The sequence below is a fragment of the Buceros rhinoceros genome, unplaced genomic scaffold, assembly GCF_000710305.1.
Source record: "Buceros rhinoceros silvestris isolate BGI_N320 unplaced genomic scaffold, ASM71030v1 scaffold4560, whole genome shotgun sequence".
In the NCBI taxonomy this organism is placed as follows: domain Eukaryota; kingdom Metazoa; phylum Chordata; class Aves; order Bucerotiformes; family Bucerotidae; genus Buceros; species Buceros rhinoceros.
The window spans coordinates 28,251-39,019 of NW_010390069.1; the positions used below are offsets into that span (position 1 = coordinate 28,251).

The 10,769-nt window shown below is 38.1% G+C and overlaps 1 protein-coding gene across 2 annotated transcripts in view; it reads left to right on the forward strand.

The window, feature by feature from the left end:
• The first annotated feature begins 3,335 nt into the window (after positions 1-3,335).
• Positions 3,336-10,769, forward strand: part of OLFM3 (olfactomedin 3) — an 18,763-nt gene continuing 11,329 nt past the window's right edge. The window contains exons 1-3 of one of the 2 annotated variants that reach the window (XM_010136257.1): positions 3,336-3,464; positions 8,053-8,199; positions 10,639-10,763. In XM_010136257.1, the coding sequence (XP_010134559.1) occupies positions 3,336-3,464; positions 8,053-8,199; positions 10,639-10,763 (401 nt within the window). Of the gene's footprint in view, positions 3,465-8,034; positions 8,200-10,638; positions 10,767-10,769 lie in introns of those variants that run through there. The other variant, XM_010136264.1, reaches the window with a different exon arrangement.

Sequence of the window (10,769 nt, forward strand, 5' to 3'; positions counted from 1 at the left end):
AGGTGATAATTAGACATTTTTCATGCATTTACGTGTGTGTGTTCACCTTTTGCTGACTCAGGACGTTTGCTTTGTTGATACTCCTAATACTGATGTTAATTACTTTTTATAGTACAGAGATATCATACCTCAGTTGTGGTAAAGTAATGTAAGGCTGTATTCGCATTTAAATTAGACCTTTTCTTATCCCATATCAATATGTAACAAGATCTCAACATGAAAGTAAATATCAGAGACTAGAAGAGCCTCCAGCTTCTTATATAATGACATTAAATAAAGGCATTCAGACAATACCTTAATAATACCCCTAATAATTTGTAATATAATAATTGAATATTACAGACCTCATATTCAGTAACTCTGCTAACAACACCAAATTGTTACAGATTCACATACTTTTACATAGGAATGAAGTGCCACAGTTCTTGATGTTGTTCTAGACGGTTCGATATAACATCTGTTCAGTAGACAACTTTGAGCTTATCTCCACAGAAACATGAACTCTGTTTCAAAGACTCCAACATCTCCACTCACTGTACCCGTTGTCATGTGGAGTAATGCCTAACTGGCCTCTCAGTCTCAAGAGTGTCTTGCCACAGGTCTCTGTCTTGAGAGAAATACGCATAATGGCCACCATCACACAATCCAAGCTTTTATGAAATTTATCATCTGAAAACCAAAGTATGCTGAGTAGAACAGCCACCACTACAGACCTGTGAAATGCAGGAGTGCTTCTGAAGCTCTAGATGCAGCACCGTATTCCCATACCACCATACCGGCCTGAAACGTGGCACAAACTAGTTATCTGTGCATTCTGGTTTTGACAATAAAGAAACCCAGATCCTGACCAAAGCCGGTGTGATTGCAGCAATTGCTTACTCCAGACAAGCAGGAAGCCAAGGTCCTAGAACTCACCCCAGAGGGTAAGCACAGACACCACTACAAAAGTGGATTTATGAAACCCAGCACTGCTGTTGACTCCCTTGGAGACAATAGAACAACGGAAAGTAGAATAACCACTGGCTCTCAAAAGGTATCAACAGTGTTATGAGATTCAACAAAGAAGTTCTTTCATGGGCTTGATTACCATATTTGCAGTATCCAAATGCATTGCTAAGGAACTTTCTCTATAAAGTAGCTGAAAGCAATTCTGGTTGTTGGAAGCAGATGGAGGTTAAAATTTTCAAAAAAATTTTTTTCAAAGGAAAATTGCAGGTTTGGATTGAACACAGCCATTCTTAAATTTGCAATCTAATAGTGACTTCAAATAAGTATGTTTTCCACACAACACGTACTGTGGAACTCCGTAACAGTGGATGTCACGCCTCCTAAAAGTCCGGATGAGTTAAAACGTTACTTGAGAAATTCATGGAAGAAAGCATCGTGAAAGGCTGGCCATTGCTAGACAAAGGAGCTAAATGGATCAAGGAGACTGACGCAGTGCAGCGTTTTTTTTACCAGGATACTTTTTTTGGAACTGTGCAAAAATATCGTGTTTTCTTATTCAGACATCAGCATCATCAACTATTAGTTCATCTTTTGAAAGCAGCACGAGTTCACTGGAGAAAATTAACCTTGGGTGTTGTTTCGTCCAAGGAGTTTTGGTATCAGCTAGACAAAGTATGTGAAATAAGTCAAAATTCCTGCAAGTAAGTGTGTCCATTCAACATGCTGCAGGTAAATAAAACTACAACACGTTTAGTATATAATTGACTATCGTTTTTGTATTTAGGTCTTTTACTGCGATGTCTGTAGATACAGAGAAACTAGCAAAAAGCTTATTTTTCTGTGCAGAAGCTGAAAATGAGCAAACTCATATTCTTTCACTGTTTTCATATGCATCTCTTCAGTGAATTAAGTTTTTTGAGTGTTTGAAACACTTCACAGCTCACTTTACTATGTAACTCCCAGAAAACATTTACTACTTGAAAAACAGAAATTCTCTCTGTATTCTTTTGCCGGAAGACTTTATAAGATTGTATAATAAGCTCTCAATGCACTTTTCAATTTCTTTTTTAAAAAATTAATTCTCAATGTGTCTTCATTAAAATGCAGAGATTTATTGAAATAATTCTAAATTAATGTTGGAAAAGTCTAACCTGAATTTGATGTATGAGCTCTGAGAAACTGGAAAATTTTTTGCAGGGTTTCAGCAACTTTAATAAATGCATTCATGATCATGCACAACTCTTCAGTTTCACTACAGTTTTCCTTCAAACAAATCGGCAAATTTCCTTAAGAAAAATATAGTCTTTTGGAAGCAAATTCAGAAGCAAAGTCCATAACTTCCTGTGGGAAAATACAATAGTCTGTCTGTCTGAAAAGTTTTAAGCAAGTTCTCTCTGAAATAACTGCTATTAGAAATCCTTTCTCAGCATTTCTTCTTCTTAAAAGATTTTTTTTTTAAATTAAAGTACCCCAACGGTGCAATGATTTCTACACTTTTTTCCCTCTGGTGGGGTTTTTTTTCCTAAATTTTTGCTAAATTTATGAAAAAGATAACCAGCTACTGAACCTAGAGGTAATTCTACAGCACTAGAGAACAGTAGATTTAACAGCAGATGCGAGCCAAAAGAGGACTCAAAATGCTACACGAGCAACCCACAACTTGTCTTCTGTTCCCATCCAAACGGCAGTGAAGACACACAGAGTCTGCCAGCCCTGGATGTAAAGCGGTAACTCCCAGTGAAAAAACTGTAAGCTAACAAGAACACTGAGAAATGTGAATCTTCACTGCTTCGATATTCTTTCATGAACAAAAAGCTGGACAAATGATAAAGTCACTAATGTTTGTAATTTATGTGAGATCCACAAATCGAGGCAGGTTCAGAAAGGTGTGTGATGTTTTCAGGGGCAGGCTAACAGTCCTCCCCTTCGCCAGCCGCCTGGACAAGTATGGTATCCCCTTTAGAAATAGTCCGAGCATGTTTCCACCAAAGCCAGGATGGGGAGTGGGGGTTCTTTGCGTTTGGGCTTTTGCATTTCAGTCAGGAACACTTGCCACTCGGCAAGGACTGAACAAAGTGTTAACGGACTCTCTAACACCTATAAAGAGGTAACGGCACCCACACCATCCACCTCTCACTGGAACTGCAACGAATATTGGCAAAGAAAGGTCTGCTTCTTTAGTGGTCCGCATAAGAGACTAGTATTTGTTGGTGAGACCAGAAAGCAGAGGGTATATGAGGGTATGAATGTTTCTAATGGATGATTGAATCTGGGTAGCTTGATCTCCTTTCAAGCTGTGGATGTTCTGTGCTGCAGTCACGCCTCTCACCACTAGCCTGCACTGAGATGATAATCGGGCACTATGAAAACTCATTAGCTCCACAGCAATGAGCCCTCCACTGCTGAAGCTTGGTGCTGTTCTTAGTGCCATGGCAATGATCTCTAACTGGATGTCCCAAACTCTCCCATCTCTGGTAGGACTAAATACCACCACAGTAACCACTTCAGGTACTCTAGTAAGTAGCTGTGATGTGTTGCAAGACATCTTAATGCTGAAGTAGTAGTTAAGAGCCTGCAAAAGCTTTAGTTTGTTGCCTCTTTGTAAATCTCTTTTTAAGCTGCTAATCTTCCTATTTAATGCATGCATCTCTTTGGGCATCATAAAACTGCACACCGGTGAGCATGTTGTGGTCTTACTATGAAAGCAAAGATTTTGAAATAACATCCTTAAATATTTAAGAAGAAATGCTTTCATCTGGAGTGTGAAATGCTAAAAATAGCACAGCAATGTCATTTCATTTGTCTAGACTTTTTTTCATTGTTTGCTCTTCCAGAAAAATGTGTTGCATTCTTAAGAAAAAGACTATTTGGCAGTAGGTTTCTTTTTGTCTGAATAATGTTATATATTAGCTATGCAGTACAACATGCATAGGGTCTGATTCTTTCCCATTTTTCTTTACTGGAGTATAGTTAAGCAAATAAATAGCTGTTAGTATCAATTTTATTCTGTTTCTAGGAGTTTGAGTACCAGAATTTTAGAAAGAATAATACGAATTACACAAATATCACTTTGTATTGTGGATGCTCATATACAGCAGCCTCTATTAATGAAGACCTACAGAAAAGCTGTGATTAACTACTCATGAGAAACTTAAAAATTACTTCAACCGGACAAGGGGAACACTGTACTGCTATTCATAAATTAAACTAGAACATCATTTTCCTAAATGTTTAGTAAAACACTCTTCACTGTGTATCTTTTTAGGTAACTGCAATCAGATGTTTACATAATAGTATGTTACATAAAATGTGAATTTAACTATTTGTACAGTAGTTCACTATGCTCAGAACTTAGCTTTTTAGTTGTAAGTAAAAATGATGCATTTACTAATCAGTGTTTAACTGAATATATACATGCAGGAAAAACATCACTGCAGAAAATCACTGCATGTAGACTTTAAATATTACTACTTTAAAATTAATTAAACAATGTTGTAGTAAAGAATTCGGTTGTGCTTTAGAGCAGCAAGAAGGTGAGAAGACAAGAAAAAGCTCTCTATTATTTTCCTTAAATGTCACTTGTGTTCATTGAACTACAGTATATATTGCTAGTTCTTATGATAATGTGATATTACAAGTAATAAAGTTCCCTATCACATTTCCGTTTGAAGTTTAAAAGTGCAAGTGAGTAACTACAAGATGCATGTTAGTTATTATAACACACACATATGTATCTCTGTGTATACACCCATGTGCATGTGTTTATAGATACTAACGTGGTCAGGTTCCAAGCAGTGTAAACTGTCCGGCTTCCCTTGGCTACCACAGAGCACTGCTGACATAAATGCCTCCAAAGTATTATTTCCATGCTGCTCTTTGCACACATTGAGTTCGACTTACATACGTACTTTGTGTTTGTGTTTCAGCAGGGGTAGCAGGAGTGTCAGTAGAGCTGGGGTGGGGGGGACGAAATCATAAAAACCTGGTTATCTGAGTTTAGCAACATCTGACAAGTAAAAAACAAACTTCAATCATAGGCAGTTCTTTTTGTATAAAACAATCTGCTAACCTGCTGCCTTTCCCTGAATGAGAGATTTCATGCCTCAGATGCTCAGCAACACTGAGGTCATCACTGACAGTGCAGCACATGCACTCCTCCAGAAGTTCTCTCCTGGCACACAGACAGCTCATAAACTGTATGTATTTTACCAGAAAAAAAAAGAGCAAAAGCTCCCAGTTTCCTCCCTTCACCTGGCAGAATTGTACAAGGAGGTGGGCTCACAGAAGGGGCCTCCCCTTTAGAGCTCTGTTCCAGTCCCAGCATTGACATTGCAAGACGAACTGAAAAATACTATTTATATTTAAGCAACCGTATTAAGTATACATACCACCATTTGCCCTGTCACTAGTGACAGTGGAGGTAACTATAATGGTTTTATCAGAATATATAAAAATGCAAGGGAAAAAATAAATCTTTGGGAGGTAAGTGAACTGAGTCTGTAGCACAGCAGCCTGCCAAGGCAATGGTTAATACTGATCTTTATGGGGACTCCTCTGTGCTCCCCATCTTTTCAAGATCTAGCATAATTTATTATTGTTATTCCCTTATTTCTTTCCTTGTCTGTTTACTAAGGCCTGTTGGCAGTAAGCCCTCATTTGAACAGTAGATTCAGTAGCTTCTGTCATCTTTTGATGCCTTCTAGCTCTTTCTCTGCACAGCACAGCAGTTTCTGCTTCAAGTAGGGATTAAATGTCAAACTAAAAAACTAAAAGAAAAAACCTCAGCAAAGTACACCTACACACACACACACACACTTGTTTTCCTCTGTGATCTCTCGTATCGCCCATCCTAATTAATGAAGGAACCCTAATGGCCCAAATACAGGGAATCACAGAATACCACAAAGAACGGTAGCCTAAATTGTAGTAGTACCTGAGCACTTATCCATGGGCAGCCAGTAACCATGTACTCATACTGGGCCTGACGGTCTCTCACTGCGAGAAATATTTTCCTAAATAGCAGCTACTTTTTAAAATCAAGTCATGTGTTAGATACCGTAAAAAAAAATCTCTGCTAGGTTAATCAGTAGTGGGTTTTGAACTTAGATAAAGATGGGAGAGACACTCATGACATCTCTAGAACATGTAAGTACCTTTGATAACACGTATTATATGGATTATAATCCATATTATATGGATTACTATGGACTGCACCCAATGCTGGTATCTCATGCATTCTCCACTGTAGAAAACTTACTTGAATACAGAAAAACCAGTTGCTACCTATCTATACGTACCAGGTGTAAGGCTCAAATATCACGGTTTTTCGTAAAGTCGTATTAAATATTTGTCCCAAAGAAATTATAATCACAAACTCTAGGTTCCTGAACATCAACAAAAATTTGGTTTCCCTGCTCTTAATGAACAACGCTATCTGGCCAAAAGTTCTACAGAGAATCATGGAAGGTACTGGAGTGAATGAAGCTTACCTTCACAAGGGTTACCAGCCTCGATAGGCTTCACGTGTTCAAGGTCACAATTTTAGTAGCTGCTCAAAACCAATTTAAATTGTCCCTGCAGATGTAATTTTGTTTGTTCTCCATGTCTTAAGCTACATTCCCTTTGCCCTAAAAATTAAGGCAAAGAGAACATGACAGAGGCAGTATAATTTAGCAGTGAAGTCTGGATAAGCCTTTCTAGCAAACCGTTACGCAAGTCCAGCTGTCCTTTTCTTACAGTCATCTACATTAGGACACTTTATTTTTCCTTGCAAAACAGGGGAACAATACAATTTTAATTTTTCAATTAACTCTGCAGTAGAAAAGGTCACTGCTGTCTTCAATGACTTCTTCAGAAGAGTCACTGTTGTGAAAAGTCTGCGCTTTTTTCTAATCTCAGTCTACAGAGACATTCCACCTCTTCTGAGGAGAGGAACACTGCAGCTTGTTCTGCACCAAGCTGGCAGTAAAGTGTCAATATTAAAGCTTGCCAGTTTAAATAATCTCTCTCCGTGATGACACTGAGTACAATTTTATAATATAACTAGTAATTGATTCGAACTGTGTCCAGACCAAAATTACTTGAATGGCATCCACTAGCATCTGTACTATGCAATTCAGGAGTCGATACTATGTTATCGGGAGAGAATAATGTATAATATTCACTATAAATTACAGTTTTCAAAAATCATTTCTTCACCTGGAATTTCATCACCTGAATCTTTTCAATGATCTAATTGTATCTCTTTCTCACATTCTTACACTGTGTGTTTCTGCGTGTCCCATTAGTCAGACAGATACCTCGTCTCACAAGATATCTCACAAACTTTAAATGCAGTGCAGTGTTACCTTGCTCTGCAAGCAAATGTGATTTTTTTTGCTTTTCTTTGTCAGTCGTGGTTGCTGGAAAAAAGTAAAGGTTATGAATTTCCAAAATTCTTCCGGCCCAGTGAAGAACTTGCAGCGTCTTCATTGCGCTGGGCCATGCCTGCCATGACCCCCACTCACCCAAGCTAACAGGAAGCTTTTCCGAACTGCCCTGCAGCAAGCCTTTGATGTCTGCGCGGAAGTTGTTAATGCACAACAGTTTTCTGTGTGCTGCATCTTTAAGAGCAAACTTGTAAACCCACAACCCAAGCTGCTTCTGAGCTAATTCCCAACGTGTGAGTCACATACACTGGGCTCTCTCTTTGGGACTTTATATTTGTTCTTTTCTGTCTTTGTTGTTTCCATTAGTCTAAAGTAAAAGTCATTCAGGCTGAAAGGACATGTTCGCTCTCTGCTGATGAAAAACTGTAATGTCCCTTTGCAAAGAATTAAATCAACTAGTTTGTGCTGAATCACCAGCAGAAAACTCTTCTCATCCAGCCTGGAAACGATGTGTGCCAGACACTTCTAAAGAGCTATTACTAAGGCGTGAGATATGACAGAACTATGCAAAACCACCAATCTACTTAGTTAAGAGACTAGTAAGTGTTGACTAGGAAGAACCTCATTGCAAACGTACTGCAAAAAAGAAGAAAAATATTCTGAGGTAGTGGTTTTTCAAAAAAACAACAAAAAAATCAGTTAAGCTCCCTTTGTTTTTATTATTTTGTTGTTACAGACTCAGATTAGCCCCAAGGAAGGGTGGCAAGTTTACAGTTCAGCCCAGGATCCTGATGGCCGTTGCATTTGCACTGTTGTTGCACCTGAACAAAACCTATGTTCAAGAGATGCCAAAAGCAGGCAACTCAGACAACTGCTAGAGAAGGTAAGTCTCCCCAACAAATTCCTCGTTTTGATCACTAAACTTTACATGGAAATCCATTCCTTTCCCTCTAAATTTAATACATAATTGAGTACTGAAGAGTTCTTTAATGAAAAATATTTGTTCAGGGTATATCCTGTACCTGTGTTCTCACCACTGATCTTTTTTTGTCTGTTTTCCTGATATCACACTTTTCCCAACCCAAGCTCCTTTATACAGCAAACTGAAATTGCATCTTCTGTCTCGTTCACTCCTCCCAAAATTCTTCCCACAGACAGGACTCATTTTTCTGTGTAAAAACAGTCACAAACCCCACCTCAAAATAGCTAGTTGCTGTGGGATTTAAACTACAGCTTCTGCTTCAATCATATAAGCCTCTTGAAGGTCGTTCCTTGTCTCTTTTCAACAAATACCGAGATACAGACAGGGCAGCATCTGCAAAGCCGACTCTACAGAAGAAAAACAGTCCTAATTTTCTTTCGTTTGTTCTTTCCTCAACTACTACTATTTATTCATTCTCCAGTGGTGCAAATTTTCCCTAAACAACCCAACTCTTATTTCCAGTATTTTCCACTATTGCACAGATAGTAAATCCATCGAAGTGCTATTTTGCATCCACAACAGAAAAATTGCTGCAACCATGAAAATACAAACTATTGTTCTGCATTCCCTGTATAAGGAACCAAGGTTGTAGTTATTTTATCACAGCCAGTGGTACAGAACCTGAGGCCTGAGAGACTGTTTGAACAGCAGCAGAAAGCAGCGTAAAATGTAGACTTAGGAATAGTTTTCACTATTTTTCTAGCTACAGAGAAGTAGTGCCAGATGCCCACAGATTTCCCCTTCCTAAACACCCATGAACTGCAGCAGGGACTTAATTTCAGGTTGTGACAGAGCCCATAGCATGAGATACAGGGAGAGGACACTGATGAACCAGCACACGGAGGAGGATCTACCTTTCCTCAGGAGGGAGGACTTAACAGAGGAAGACTTCAGTCTCCAGAGTCTTTACCCTAGCATATTTCCCGAACACGGAAATATTAATATAAAAACATCTCTCTCTCTTTTGGGTTGGGGACTGGAGGGGTGTTATGATCTCAGTATAGTTTTTTAGCTGCCACAGGAAAGAATCTAAATCATCAGTCTCTAAAAGCTATTTTCTCATGGTTAGAAGTATGGTAATTATGGGTATTTAATGTGAAATTATTACTTCACTAAGTCATTTAATTAGAGCCCCTCTGTGAATGCATCTTCTGCCAAATGGAAACACTCAAAGTTTTTCCAAGACCTACTTTCAACAATTAGAAAGCAAAGAAAAAAAAAATTACTTTTTTCCATTAAAATTTCTAAGAACTACTAATAGCAACTGTGCAATAACTAATGTATCCTATTCTTAAGAGTATTTTAAGAGTATTTCTAAATCCACACATTCTGTAGGTCACAATATATTAGTTTCAAATATAAATATCAGTTCAAACGTTGCATGATCTTGCAAACAACTGGAATATTGCTGGGTTTCTCTTTTATTAGGAAGGTAGATTTTTTTTTTTATGCTTGAGCCAGAACTTCAATATGGTGCCTAATACATTTATAGCACTTTAATTTTTTTTGTGTTTTGGGAAAACAAAATACTCTACTGAAACAGAATAACTGCACTTGGAAAATGCATCATTTTTATGACTGGCAAAAGCATTGCTTTTACAACATGTACTTTTAAAATATATATGTAATTTACTCTAGATGACAGTTATTCTTGCTGCATTGTGGTAAAAGTGCTCCCTATAGCTACAAAGTCACTTGGCTTACAAAAGTTACCTGAACATTCACTACCTCTCATCTGTAAATAAAAATGTGGTTTTCTACCAATGAGACAATTGGATAAATTTTCTAATTTTGTATCTACTTACAAAATCATGATCAAACACCTATTTGATGGGGGGCAATCCCCAGCTTTTCTCTGGATAATCGCATTAATTCCTTATACAGAATTATGATATAAATGCCTGCTAGCAATAAAAATCATGTTCTTCTTACTAACCAAAACCTCCAAATCTCAGTCCTGTTCCTCCCGAAGTACTTGAGGGAAAACCCATGCTCTGTAGTACGTCCTGACGAACTGGCAGCATCTACCACAGGTGTCAAACAGACTCCACCGCCCGACAGCCTGTTCTGAGCCCACGTAACGGTGCTGAAAGGATCTCTCTCTTTACCTCAGAGAAGCTAGTCCAAATCATGTCTGGCTTCAAGGTCTGGCTCCTAATAGTCTTCTGCTAGCCCTGTTCCCCAATTTGTGTACTGTCATGCAGTTATGAAACTGATAACTATACTGTTATACAGAGCATTGACATAAAAGCACATTTTATTGCCTGACATTTAACTACGTAACCAGGGAAAAAAGTAAAGCAACAAAAAGTGCATTTAGAGAGTGTTCTTCTTTAACAGGTTCAGAATATGTCCCAATCTATTGAAGTTTTAAATCTACGGACTCAGAGGGATTTCCAGTATGTTTTAAAAATGGAAACACAAATGAAAGGGCTGAAGGCCAAGTTTCGGCAAATTGAAGATGATCGGAA